The sequence below is a fragment of the Scomber scombrus genome, chromosome 12 (assembly GCF_963691925.1).
Source record: "Scomber scombrus chromosome 12, fScoSco1.1, whole genome shotgun sequence".
In the NCBI taxonomy this organism is placed as follows: Eukaryota; Metazoa; Chordata; class Actinopteri; order Scombriformes; family Scombridae; genus Scomber; species Scomber scombrus.
The window spans coordinates 7,950,126-7,964,022 of NC_084981.1; the positions used below are offsets into that span (position 1 = coordinate 7,950,126).

Here is a 13,897-nt window from a genome sequence, read left to right on the forward strand (position 1 = left end):
TGTTATTAATAAAGTTCATAACAAAAATGACTCAATAATGCTAACTCCTTAAATATTTTTAGGTGTTGCTCTTATAAAAGAGACTTGTATCAGTGTGTAATGATGTTAAAATGTGCTTTACTTGATCTCTTAATGTAATTCTTTCACCCGTTTTTAAAAGTGTAATGAACTGACAGGGTGGGCTCATATGTGCTAGGGGGCGCACTATCTACATTTGCATCATAAATTGGAAGGCATCCAATGTAAACCACTCTATATGATAACCAATATCCCAACTGTGTATGAAATAACAGAAATGAGTGATCAGTGTTTTTCATTATTTTTCTTTTTACTGAGAACCCCAGAAGAAATAACAACTAGAATGATGTAAAAAAAACCAAAACAAAAAAAACTTATTTCCTTGAACCGTAAACAAAACATTGTGTTGGAAATGTGAATTATGTTGGCGTACACATGAATCCAACAGGCTCAAATATGTCTACCTGCTAACACTTGATCTTTACAGGCAGCAGACTCCTCAAAAGGTGCCATTTTTTTCAATGTGAACTCATTGAATATAATCCTAAGGCTTAATATTACAACTCAGTATACCTTTGTACAGATAAAAACTATCATCTACTCTTTGATGAGTATGTCTCACATCAGAGTATAAAAATAAGAGGCTTGACCATAAAAAGTAGCTGCCACATGTCATAAGGAACACCTTGTCAATAATTATATTTTTTCCGAGATTTAAATGACAGAATAAACATACAAAGCTTATGACAACGTAAGAGCGTGTCAGTGAACTGTTCTTTGGTCTAAAAATTAAAGAGTACTGTTCCTTTACTCCAGCATTTACCCTCATGAGAGGGCAGAGCTGAACCATTTATATTGCAGGTTTGACAACGTGTTCAAGTAAACCGTCTGAAGATAATTTATGTATGTGTCTGAAACTCATTAGTTCCCACTATTTAGCAGGCAGTAGGCTTACAATATTTACATGTTTTGCAATTGTAACATGAACCAACTGTAAAACACATTAGACCACAGTTGAGATCACACTACAGACTGAGATTGACATTTGATTTGTTTTGCTTGCAATGGCTGCAATTGAAGAGTTAAAGCTTGATCTACTGTTACACTTGTACTAAGCCGCAGTAGACAAAAGCAGCTAAATTTCTATAAATGTGAATGCAAGATGAGATGACCACATTGAAAGAAATAAAAAATAAAATAAAATAATAACTACTGCATTCTATTTAGTAAGTAGTATACAGTATGAAGTTTCAGACACAATGCATGTGACCAATCTGGGCACAAAGAAAAACAAGGAGGAAAAAATTACTGCATATTCACGCAAAGTTGTCACGCAATTTCAACTTTATGAAAAATAATAGTAAGGTTGATGAGTCAAAAATATACGAAACATATATATATATATATATACATATATATGTATATATATATAAAAAAGACAATTAGTGCTTTGTCGACTGGGTACTTTACATTTAAAGGTGTGCTGTGCTCTGAGTCTTTTCAGAAGAACTGTCTGTCTGCACACTTGATGTGGCCTCATTGGCTAAAGTGTGTTCAGTTGTTGTATTGTGTCTCTCTTCTAGTGAGCTGGCTTCCTCCGGCTCGCTCTCTTCTTCTGGCCCATCTGCACTGCATTCAGACTCCTCGCTGTCACTCTCGCAGGAGCTCGACGTCTCATCTTCGGAGTCGGAGTAAACCTCTGCTCCGTGGAAGATATAGTGATTTGGTGCTTGGAACAGGTACTGGCCTGCTGTAGAAAACAAATACAAACAATTGACGGTTCAGTATTGAGAGAGACTCTATTGATGTGTAACTATGAAACATCTTTTGTTTTTGGCATTGAGAAGATGCATTTATAATTATTTAGTGAGTAATCAAATATAATTTAGATTTGGATGTATTTGCTTTGCATGCTGTTTGAGGGAAAAACTATAGTGAAGGGGCTAGTTTAAAATCACCATGGTCTCTCATTCAAATACATATAAAGTTATGTTAATTAAACAGTAATGTTCTCTCTTCTGTGATGTAAAACCTACTCTCGAGGCGTTTACTGATTGGACTCCTGTTGATTCGACTCATCCAGCATCGTCTACGAAATTCGAGGTTAGAGGTTTGGCTCTTCACTTCCGCTGCCTCTTCTTTTGGTGTTTCTTCTGCTGGTAGCTCTGAAGGCTCTGCCGTCTCCTCGCTAGGACACTGAGCGTTTGGACAAGGCTCTGGAGGTGTAATGTTATTACCAGCAGTCTCTGTGATATTCGGACATTCTGTCTCCTCTGGAGGGTTAATTACTGAGTCTGTACTGTGCTGCTTCTGCTCCTCCTGTGCTGCGTCACTGGAAGCAGACAAGGCCTCGCTTGGTGGCTGTTCTGGTAACCGAGGGGGTTTCTCTGTGATCTCCGTGAGTCTTGCCGTGTTGTAGCAGAGCTGCTCAAAGTCCCCGCCCAACCGATGACAGAGCTCGTTGACGATGACGTCACAGTCCCCAAGTAGCTCCACGTCAAAGTTGAGGTGTGGCAGCTGCTCCCTATTGATCAAGACCTGAGGCACTTCATGAGGAATGGAGTCTAGATGGGATGAAGAGAAAAGCCGTTTCATGCCAAAATCTCATGCCAAATATTTACTGCAGGCACATTATAAAACCACTGGTTATTGCATTCATGTCAATCAACATACTTGGGATGAGGGCAACTGGTCGGACTTTAAGTGAGGAGCCAATGACAATCAAGAGGTCCACCTCATCTTTATCCTGCTTCATGGCTCTGTGGAACATTTCTGGAAGATTCTCTCCAAAGAAGACGATATCTGGTTTCATGATTGCCAGAGGAATATCTGGACACCGCGGACAATGAGGGACGACCTGCAGCAGGAATACATTTTGTTAGAACAAATTATTGTATTAAAATAAATACATGGGGGTTGCATGTCTATAATATCCACAGTATTAGACAATGTCTTCACTGTAGGCAACTATAGCAATGATTTACTTTCACACTCCTCTGACAGACTAATGGATGGTGCTGTATGTTTGGAGAGGACAACCTGCAGCTGACAACCTCATGTCAAATTTTTAAACATGTTCATGTAATTTGCTGTCTCAGCATAATATAATCTAACAAAACCAAAATCACTGTGAAGTTGATGATGCTGGTTGGTGTTTACAATCACAATGTTTTAACTACAATGGCTGAAGTAGCAAATTCAGATCTGGGTGTCAGAATTTACATTTGAACACTGCTGATGAAAAAAAGATAAGACCAAAAAAAAGATGACAGCTGATCACGTTTTTTTTAAGATTTAAGAGTATTACTATTTTTATATTCCCAGTAAAAAGTCAGTTTATCTTGAACTTTGTTTTGCTCTCTGACTACATATAGCTAAACCATGATAGCCCTGCTAGCATCATAGCATTGTTGTTTCTTTAGTGAGACATTTTCCACAGCATACATTTTGTTATAGCAGAAAAATCACAGGTGGAACTAATAACATTAACTATGGCTCTGTTACAATCATTGCAATGTAATGGAGCAGTTAATGTTAATGTTAATGTTAAATCTGTGTTTGACATGTCTGCTGTGAAAACTCCCAGTTCATCCCTTCGGTTTTAGAGCCACTGTGTTAATGCCGAATGTTTGGGCGTACACAATGAAAACATACACAGATCAGCTTCTTTTTGCTCTACAGAAGTGACTATTGGAAGTTGCTTGTTAAGGAGTATTTTCATGTTATAGCCCCACCAGAAATGATGGATATTATAAATGCTTTTTCAGTTCCATTATTGCTGAACAGGCAGAGTATGTAATAGGCTTCAGGAGCTGCAGGAGATACCTTAATACAAACACAGTGCCTGCTGACTTTGATAATGCAGAATCAATACTGCATTATTTATTATGTATTATTCATCAGTTTGTAATGAATAAATACCTGGTTGAAGATGTCTTCTCTTATAGCTTCACAGTCCACTTTATGTTTACAGACAAGACAGGAAGCAGTTGCAAAAGACCCTGAAATAAAATAGTTATTAATGAACTTTTATTTATACCATTCTATATATTTAAAAACAATAAACAATATTTATCATTGTACCACTTACCATGACACTGGATAATTCTCTGAACTCCAGCCACTTGTTCTAATGTGTCAATGTTTTGTGTGTAATTGCGCAGCAGTGTCCCCTGCTTATCCAGCATAGATATGAATTTGTGGCAGGGTGAAGGCTGGAACTGACCCGGGTAGATCTCCTGTAACAGAGAGCAGGCATTCAGCGCTTGTGAGCAAATATCAAAAAACTGCAATAACCACGCACATCCTCCCTGTGCCGACTTCTCTTCACTCTGCATCTGTAAAACTAAAATACTTTAAAGTCTGTGAAAAAACCTAAGTTTAGAACACAACCTGAATGTCTTAACCGTCTGATATGCTCAGGACACTTTTTATTATCGTCCCACAGTTCAAACTAAAGGTGTCAAAACTCTTTAGCAAACTTTTTAGAGAATCTCATGTTAGATTTAGATCTGAATCCTCTTTTAAAAAACAATGTCAACACTAAAGATGCCTTTACACACAAGGATCCGAGCATCATATATTACATTACAAGCTTTTTCATAGACCTTTAGACAAAGAGTATGTATCTCATCTATGGTATATGCTCAAGCAAAACAAAGTATGTGGAGGCTTCTGTATCCGTACATGACATTATCTCTGTAGCACCTTACAAAAGGTTTATATTATCCTGTTTGTTTTTTGTTGAATAAATAATATCAACAAAGTTCATTATTTTACATCATCATATGTCAGATATACACTATATTTGTATCTGATGTAGCTAAATGAATTTAATTAGGGGAATCTTGTATTTGTATCAAATTAGAATATGCACAAGATAAATCATACATGAAACAAACCTTAGCAAACTTGAAAAATGGCCTTGGGTCCCGTCTGAAGTATTCAATGTCAAACATAGCTTGAGGGTCTGGAAGATCAGGGAAATCTACAGCAAGCCGCGCATATATTCCATCTCTGGAGCGAAAGTCTGGTATTCCACATGAAACGGACACCTGTGAAAACAGCACACAACATTCTGGCTTAGCAGCATGAACATAACACCGTACAAATAGGCATACACAGTAATTTAAAGGTGAAATATGTAAGAATTTAATTTAAACAGTATGTGAAATAAGAGATGAGAAATAAAATCAGACTTTTACTGTCTTTCTCGGTTGCTTATGACAGTATGTGGACTGATTTACAGTACCAGACAAAAGTTTGGACACATCGTCCCATTCACATCAATGAGAAAGGTTGTCCAAACTTTTGATTGGAAACTGGTTTTGCAATGAAAATGGATTTGTCGTTCATGCATGCTCCAGAGTGCCTTGTCTCTCTCCAGATCCCTTACAGCAACAACATGGTGCAACTCTAACCAACATTAACTTAGAAATGGAGCCCACTAACCTGTATCCCCATGCTGGCTTTCTTCCTATTGGACAGGTAAGCTAACATTACCTTAAAGAATGTTAAATATATTGCGATTGTGGTTTTAAGTGGCTAATGTTGGCGCTGCTGCTTGCTTGTGCCAATGGAGTGCGAGTACTCCTGCGAGCAACAGGATGCTGACTGCAGTTCACTTAATGACCACCGGTGTCACTAATGAGAGCAATTTCTGATTCTTACATATTGCACCTTTTTAAAAAAAAATCCATTTATGTGATACTGCTGTAAATACATACCCCAGCACCCGTCAGCACAAGGATCCTTTTACTGTCATGGAGTAGCCTGACTACATCTTCCAAGGTGTTGATATCCTTCCGCTTCTTTCTCTTTGGTGGTTCGGAGATGTTGATGATGATCTGCCACAACGTCATGTCGTCTAAATCTGGTGGGAGTACAGTCTCAGGCAGCAGCTCCCTCAGAATGGTCCTCGGGTCGGTCTCTCTGATGTGTTGCTGGATGAAACTGTATGAACCTGGTCGAGAATACAACATCTCAGCATGACTTGTATTGATGCTGTGCCACTGATACTTCACATTTGATATCAGAAGCTTAATAAAAAGTGTACTGGTTCCTGTTGTAACAGGAACAGCTTTTGTCAAATCCTACTTACCTATCTGTGGTTGAGGGGTCCAGTCGCTGGAGCTTGCATGTGATGATCTGTCATCTTCTTCTGTGATGTGGTCCGGTGTGACAGCCAGGCCGTTGGAGGGAAGGTCGTCATGCCCAAGAAAATCTAAAGCACAGACAAGTTTGGAAAATGGACAAATAAAACAAGACATGACTTATTTGTAAGTGATAACTTTAATAACCACTATAGTCCGTTACTTTCTATATCCATGACAACCAACTCAACTTTAACTGGTCATGAGATCATTGGTATGTAAGAGATGGTGATAAAGTTTTGTAGATGGAATATATTAAATCATGAAATTCAATACTTCCATTCTTGTCACACAGACTGTTTTCACTTTTCTTTTTAAGCGGCACTTGGACGAAAGTTCAAGTTGCTGCCCAGAGACGTAGACACCACTCAACACACACGCACTCACACACACACAAACAAACACACACATATTTACTGCATTTGACATTATATCTTCTGTTCCTCGTGAAGTTAACTTAACCGGTTAAGTTAGTAAAACAAGTACACGGCGTGTAAAACCTTGAAGCTTTGTTAAGAGCCGGGCTCCTTTCTTACCAGCACCTTCCTCCGTTGTCCCGAGTGCAGCGCAGTCGCGTAGTCTCAAAGCCGGTCTGTACGACTGGGAGAGCAGCAGTCCCAGTCCATTGTTGTCTCCGCCTGGCGCTCCCGCTGCGGCCTGCTCCACCGCCATCACCGGCTTCGCTTCCTTCTCCGCTGGCTGCGCACAACTCCCTGCCGCCTCACAACTCTCCGCGGCGCCAGAAACACACGAGAATGGATCTGCTTCGGCGACTTTAGTCACCGGACTCATTTTCGCCCTTTTGGCGGCAGGTTCGTCCATACCGGAGGTGCCTGAAAAGGCCGTTCCGAGACTGCTCTCTTCGTCCGCCATCTTCAGCCCGCAGAGCCGCTGGGCAGAGCCTTCCTCTCGGACACAGCTGGCTCATTTGCATAGAGCACGTGACTCTCTCTCCGCCAATAGGCGCGGCTGTCACGTCCCACTTGTTTTACGTCGCTGACATAAAACCATAACAAAAATGTTGCTGCTTTCAAACACCGTCGGATTATTTTTAGTGCTCACGACTGCTCAAAATGGTGAATAAACTAAGTTTTCTATAATGACAGGTGAATCATGTTGATATGTGTTTATCTTCTTGTTCCTACAGTTGATGTTTGAGCTTCACGGTGTGTTGTTGTTTTCACTATCATCTGATGAAAGTGGATATTTTCTCTGTGCTCAATTAAACAAAACAAAACAAAACCAAAAAACAACAGAGTTTATGGGCTGTGTTTAGGAGCATTTGTGACATCACAACTAGTTTGGAGTCTGGAGGAGATCTTTAACTTTTGTATGACTTGTATACATACAGACCTTTTGATTACAACATAGCCCAATCATATATCATTTTATCACAGGGTCATTTATTATGTTATTACGTTCGTTTTTTGTTTGGTTAGTTTCGTATTTGTTGTTTGATGTTACTTTTTGGGGGTCAAATATGATGTGTTGTTACGAGGCTTAATTAACTGTAACCTCAGCCTACACCTTTTTCAGACTGAAGAAATCTTTTAAATTGTGTTATTGTGTTGTTTTGATCTGTGGTAATTGAGTATCTGCCTCTTTTTTAAGTGTTTAAACATGTGTGTGTATATATGAATGTGCATATTTATACATATGACCTAATTATTGATTGCCGACTGAAATAATATTCAATTTCAGTGTTTTTTTTGTCTTTATGTTTTAATTTGCCCTTATTTCATGTCCCCACAAATGCTCGAAAACTGAGCGAGTAGCTGAGAGACACTTGAACGCATCATGCGTCACATGCTGAAAATTTACAGCTCATTTTTTTGCTCACAACTCAGGAGAAAAACCCCAGGGAGAATTTTCAACCAGCTGGGAGTTTGTCCATTAATTCCCTAAAGCTTTCTTAGAGAGCAATAATAGAATAAACTTGAAAGATATTGTCAGTGAGTCACGCAGCATCAACTATTGAAGCGAACAGCTGTAATCCAGCACACATTCAAGCTGCTCCTTTACAAGAAAGCTGACACATTTCCACTACAGATTCACATGGAGGCTGTTTTGAACTGCAAACCAGAGGATTTGGAGGATTATTACGGGTTATTGGGATGTGATGAATTATCGTCGGTAAGTTTGTTGCCAGTGGGTATGGCTCAGTCTAATTGCTGGATGACATAACCCTTATGGCTGTTTAGATATACCTACCAAAACATACACGTTTAAGGGTTAAATAAAGTCGAGATTAACATAAGATACCGGATCCACACCGCAGAGATAAGCAATTGTCTAAATTGGCATGTCAAAAGGTTAATTGATTCTATCCAGTATGTTCCAGAGGTTAGTCTGAACCAGCAGAAACCTGTTGATGCTGATGAAATATGTCAGATGTATTGCGTTACAGTATTTGTGTCTTATAATTACTTATTCATCATGTCAACATGTATATGTTATAGACGGTCCATATTATTATGTATTGTTTTATATTTTAGATCATAGTCTGACAACAGTAGCATCTGCAGATGTGTCTAAAGACTGTGATTTTGTGCATTGAAATGACCAGTCAGGATAACTATAATAACCATACAAGATTAATTCAAATGAGTGCAGTCAGTAAGCTTACAAGACACTGATTAGTATCATTTACAAGACGGAAGAAAGTATACTAGTATTCAGAAAATGTGTTTCATAAATGTGTATCTAATGTGCCTTTACCATAATGAATATGATCCCTCAAAAATAACTGTTTTTACTGAAATTGTACATGGTTAAATTAACAAAAGACAAATACATTTCTTTCATCTTTTTCCTGACAGGGTGAACAGATTCTCAATGAATATAAGATCAGAGCCTTGGCATGTCACCCAGATAAGCATCTAGACAACCCGGGCGCAGGTAGATTCATGGACCATTGCTGTGACACACTGGTGTATGTTTTATGCCATTGTATATCCATTTTCTGACTTCTCCCACAAAGAGTTAATGCTTCTTTCTGATGTCTTGACTTCAAAGCAAAATATGTTAATGGAGAGCATGTAAATAAGAGGCTGTTCCTCCCAGTTCTGTTACATTATGTGCCATCTTAGATATGACAGACATGATATTTTTCTTCCTGTCTGACAGTGGCCGACTTTCAAAAGTTACAGGAAGCCAAAGAGGTTTTATGCAATGAAGTCAAAAGAAAAAACTATGACCTTTGGAAAAGAAGTGGAATCACTATTCCGTTCCGTGAATGGCAAGCCTTGAACGAGTCTGTAAAAACCGTATGTAATGTCTTTAATTCTCTCTAATTCTTCTTTTTTCTAAATTCTTTATAATCTTGATATTTAGAAAGCCTTGTGATATGTTGTGTCACCTATATGCAGTCAATGCACTGGGCTGTGAGAAATAAAAAGGAACCAATGTTGGAAGCCCCAGAAGCAGAGAGACCAATCACCTCTCAGGCAGAGGACCGTCATTTTGAGCAGGAATCACCAGAGACCCCCTCATATGAAGCCATGCCATCCTCAAGTAAGTATATAAGTAAGTATTAGAAACCCAATTTTTTTGAACGTTTCATACCTGTTTCAACCTCTAACCAAACAAATGAACACAATAGAAATCTTGTATAGAAATCATTGTTTAAAATACTTTATTTATTGTCATCATATAATTTGATGCATATTGTGCATGTTGTATAAGCTACATAGTGCACATTCCTTGGTCAGCAAAAAATAATGTGGTGAATTGTGTCACCCAGTGATACAACATATTAACAATTAATCAATGTAGCAATGAGTAAATTAATAACAATATTTGCAATACAAATTAAAATTGCTACAGTATATTGTAGTCATCTTAAATTCTTTTTTTTAAATACATTTTTAAAAAGGTTCATCTTTGATCTTATTTCATATTTCAAAGCCTGCTTGCTGTATGCGATAGGTCTATAGGTTTTTCAAGGTTTCCACCTTGCTCAAGAGCAGCCAGCATTTTAGAAAAATTCTAAATTAAATATAATAAATGAAAGAAAAAGGTCTTATTCAAAATAAGATACCTATTGTAATCTTGGTGCTCAGCTCTGCCTATAACAGCCTTGTTCTTGTAGCCAGAAGATTAATAAACTGTTAACTGTGGCCAGCAGTAACTCCTCTATGCACATAATATTCTTTTGTCATAAGATCAGATGCACTTGATGATCAGACTCCAGGTGACTAGAAACTATTCTTCAAGTGCCCCACTGGTGTTACATTAAGCTATAGAAAGCTCTTTGAAACTCTACCATTGAAGCACCTTTTTTGTAAAAATGTTGTGTGGTGCACTTCAAGACATCCACTATAATAAACTGAATTTTGAGAATTGGACAAGAAGTCTATTTAAGTATGAAGAGCATTTCCATTAACACATATGACAACATGTCTGCAGGTTTTGATGCATTGTCATTCTGATATTTATTATATTTTAGAATAATCTTCTGCCACAGCAGTTGTTCCAAAGTGTTCTAGGTCACTCGGGACACTTCAAATTAATTGAGATTTTCCCCAAAGAAAAATCTGCAGCTACTTCACAGTCGACTCCTTTCTTGTCCTTCTTTGGTGAAAAGCTTTTGATGTGAAGCAGCAACAGCAGCAAGGGTTTGGTTCCTATTAACTGTACAACTGAATAACATTCATTTATAATTTTTATTAATTAGAATAAAATTACCCTCTGAGTGGAATAAAATTACCATAAAGATGTTGTGGTCCAATCACAAAACCTACAGTCACATTAAAGTAAACTACAGTGATTATGACCTCATAATATTTAAACATGGTTTTCCACTACTTAACTTATCGATCAGTATCGAGACAGTATATAATCATTGGTGTTGCATTATAATTTAGACAATACATAGTTTCATTTTATAATGTAGGAATGTCACATTAGTAAATTATGAATTATGTGGTTATTGAACAATGCTTAACATCAGCAGGTTGGAAATGTGTCTCATCACATTCACTTTTTACCATGATCCAACAAGGAGTATCTATTATTTGCACTGTATTAAATTGAACTTTTCATCCTCGTTGCCTAGGTGATTACTGCCATCGGCGTTTTCGCTGGGCTGCTGACTCACCATCTAATCTACTGCGGAAGTTCAGAAATTATGATATTTAAATATACCACCAAATAAATATTATTTGAATGTTTGTGTCTTACTGTTGTCACATTGATTCACCTTGGACCCTGTTAACTGTGGTGTCAAATTTGTTCTTGGACTTTAACTTCATGTACTTTTCTCTATAAACTGGAGATGATAAGCTAAATGTGTCTGGTGGATATTTGAATCTACAGTTTGACAGATCACGTGGATAATTTATGTTGTAAGTCTTTCTCAGTTGTTATGTTCATTCGTGCACAATTGGAGAGGTGATCAAAACTGATACTGGACTAGTACCTGTAATGCTGTAATGTGTACCTTTGTGTTACTGTTTGTATGTATCATTTCATGGTTTACATTGTAATGGATGTCATGTATAGAGAGTATGAAAATGATTCATTGTCATAAAAATGTCTATCAATATGGATCATTCATTGACTTCTATTTTCTTGCTTAAATAAGATGGGGTATTTCACATATCTAGCCCCCAGAGAGGCATCAGGTTTGTGGTAACCTTACTTGTTATCAGTGTATTTAAACTTTATTGTTAATTAAGTTGAATCCTACTAACCTGAAAAAAGGTGTTACTTTTCTTCATCAAGTCATTCACAAAAGTGGAAGCTGTCCAAAGTTCCCCTTTTCAGCTGCAAACATTTCACTTAATTTATCCAATGTAATTAGTGTAGACAAACAGGCTAAATTAAAACAGTCAGACAATTTGTTAATGTTGGGAAAGTATAGGCTGTTCAGTAATTCCACAGAGGATAATATTAAACCCATGGGTAGAAACAAGGTCCCAAGATATGGTCATATTTATGTGTTTGGCTGCACACATTAAAAGATGTAATGATGTTTGAGAAATTAGTAACAGAAAGAACAAGTGGGTGCTTTAGAAATCAATGAAACCACACCACACATATGTCAAATAAGAATTGTTTTACCAATAAATGTTTTGAGAATAAACAAGGCAATAAAACAATAATGTCAATAATAAGGTCTTTGAGTTTTCACCTCGATATCCTTTCTCTTGCCAACAAAAGCTAAAAAATAATTATAGGTGGAATTGCTGCTACTGTGCATGAATCAAAAAAGCAGGTTACATAAGTGGAAAAAAGCCTTCTGAAAACATTTGAAGGTACAGTTGAATTTTAAAGCACTGAAAGGAGTTCAAATGTTGAAGTGTAGATTATATAATGAGCTGGAAGTGTGAGTTGAAGGCAATGTCCTGAGAGAAATTAATGTAGATATCAACTGATGTGCTGACAGTATAGTGTAAGCACAGAAATGAGTTGAAAGTACATTTTTAGTACATTTTGTAAAAGAAAGTGGAGTTGTGAAATATGTTTGTGGTTGTCACAGGAAAGTTAGTCATACAAGCATGTGGTTCACTTCAACATCAACATGCTGTATGACCACAGAAAGTAAGTGTAGAGATATTACTGAGAAGAGATAGATGTGTCCTACATTATGTAGTTACATGTTTGAGCTGTGCAGTTTCAACTGTTCTGTTCTGTGTTTTCGAACAGGAAACGTCTCAGGCACAAGCACGTTTTGCGAATCGAGACATTAAAGCAGGTTGAATTGACACCAAAAGAAGCATGCATGGTTATGCACAGTTCAAACTGAAATTGCCACGAATTAGCACATCAACATTGATCTAAACTCGATATTTATCATTATTAGTGAATGAGCTTTGGAGATCTGTTGAGACACTGAGCAACAACACTGCAGATGCAGTGCTTCACCACTAGCCGTCGCCAGAGTTTGTGATGACGTCACTTTTGTCGAGGATATAAGGCCGATATGAACAGTACACTCTTGCCGGGTGCGGTGGCGCGCGCCTGTAATCCAAGTTACTGGGAGGCTGAGGCTGGCGGATCGTTTGAGCTCAGGAGTTCTGAGCTGCAGTGGACTATGCCGATCGGGTGTCCGCACTAAGTTCGGTATCGATATGGTGCTCCTGGGGGAGCCCGGGACCACCAGGTCGTCTAAGGAGGGGTGCACCGGCCCAGGTCGGAAACGGAGCAGGTCAAAGCCCCCGTGCCGCTCAGTAGTGGGATCGCGCCTGTGAATAGACACTGTAGTGCAGCCTGAGTAATACAGCGGGACTCAGTCTTTTTTACACTCTGTACACCTTATAACAAACAGCTGTGACGACACATACGCTCAAACATCACGTTTTTACATGTTAAACTGCTTCATGTTCATCAACAAACCTCCCAAACCAATGCTGTTTAGTCGGTCCCACACTGCCTCCACCTGGACAAGAGGAGCAACTACTATCAATCACAATAATCATTGCAGCGCCACAGATACACAACACTACAGGCTCAACTGTTCACTATTACAAGCTTTTCTCTCAACTCTTAAAGGAACTTGGTGGGGGAAAAAACTGTTTGTTTATTTTTCTGATACAGTAGCTTAATCAAATACGTCCACAATAATTTGAACAAAACAATCACACCTACAGAATATCCTGATCACCAACATTTGACCATTTTTAAATTTTGTTGTAAGGCTGTCGTTGTGAGTATGTCTGATATCAGCATAAAATGTCAAGATTAAGGGTGAAATAATGCAGTTAATGCATTGTTAAGTACACACC

At 38.1% G+C, this 13,897-nt stretch overlaps 2 protein-coding genes across 3 annotated transcripts; one reads left to right on the forward strand and one right to left on the reverse strand.

Moving 5' to 3' along the window:
• Positions 1 to 432: 432 nt before the first annotated feature.
• sirt1 (sirtuin 1) lies at positions 433 to 7,539 on the reverse strand. Its single transcript, XM_062430995.1, has 10 exons — positions 7,535 to 7,539; positions 6,707 to 7,089; positions 6,119 to 6,241; positions 5,745 to 5,980; positions 4,920 to 5,072; positions 4,109 to 4,256; positions 3,940 to 4,019; positions 2,692 to 2,875; positions 2,055 to 2,582; positions 433 to 1,768 (listed from the first exon to the last, which is right to left on the reverse strand). The coding sequence occupies exons 1-10, from the start codon at positions 7,537 to 7,539 to the stop codon at positions 1,491 to 1,493; spliced, it is 2,118 nt and encodes a 705-aa protein (XP_062286979.1). The 3' UTR covers positions 433 to 1,490.
• A 449-nt stretch (positions 7,540 to 7,988) lies between these two features.
• dnajc12 (DnaJ (Hsp40) homolog, subfamily C, member 12) lies at positions 7,989 to 11,717 on the forward strand. Of its 2 annotated transcripts, none has more exons than XM_062430554.1 (5): positions 7,989 to 8,303; positions 8,990 to 9,068; positions 9,297 to 9,436; positions 9,539 to 9,695; positions 11,227 to 11,717. In XM_062430554.1, the coding sequence occupies exons 1-5, from the start codon at positions 8,226 to 8,228 to the stop codon at positions 11,307 to 11,309; spliced, it is 537 nt and encodes a 178-aa protein (XP_062286538.1). In that variant the 5' UTR covers positions 7,989 to 8,225; the 3' UTR covers positions 11,310 to 11,717. The 2 variants fall into 2 exon arrangements, with proteins under 2 accessions (XP_062286538.1, XP_062286539.1); XM_062430555.1 differs by having other exon boundaries at positions 9,539 to 9,683.
• Positions 11,718 to 13,897: the final 2,180 nt, after the last annotated feature.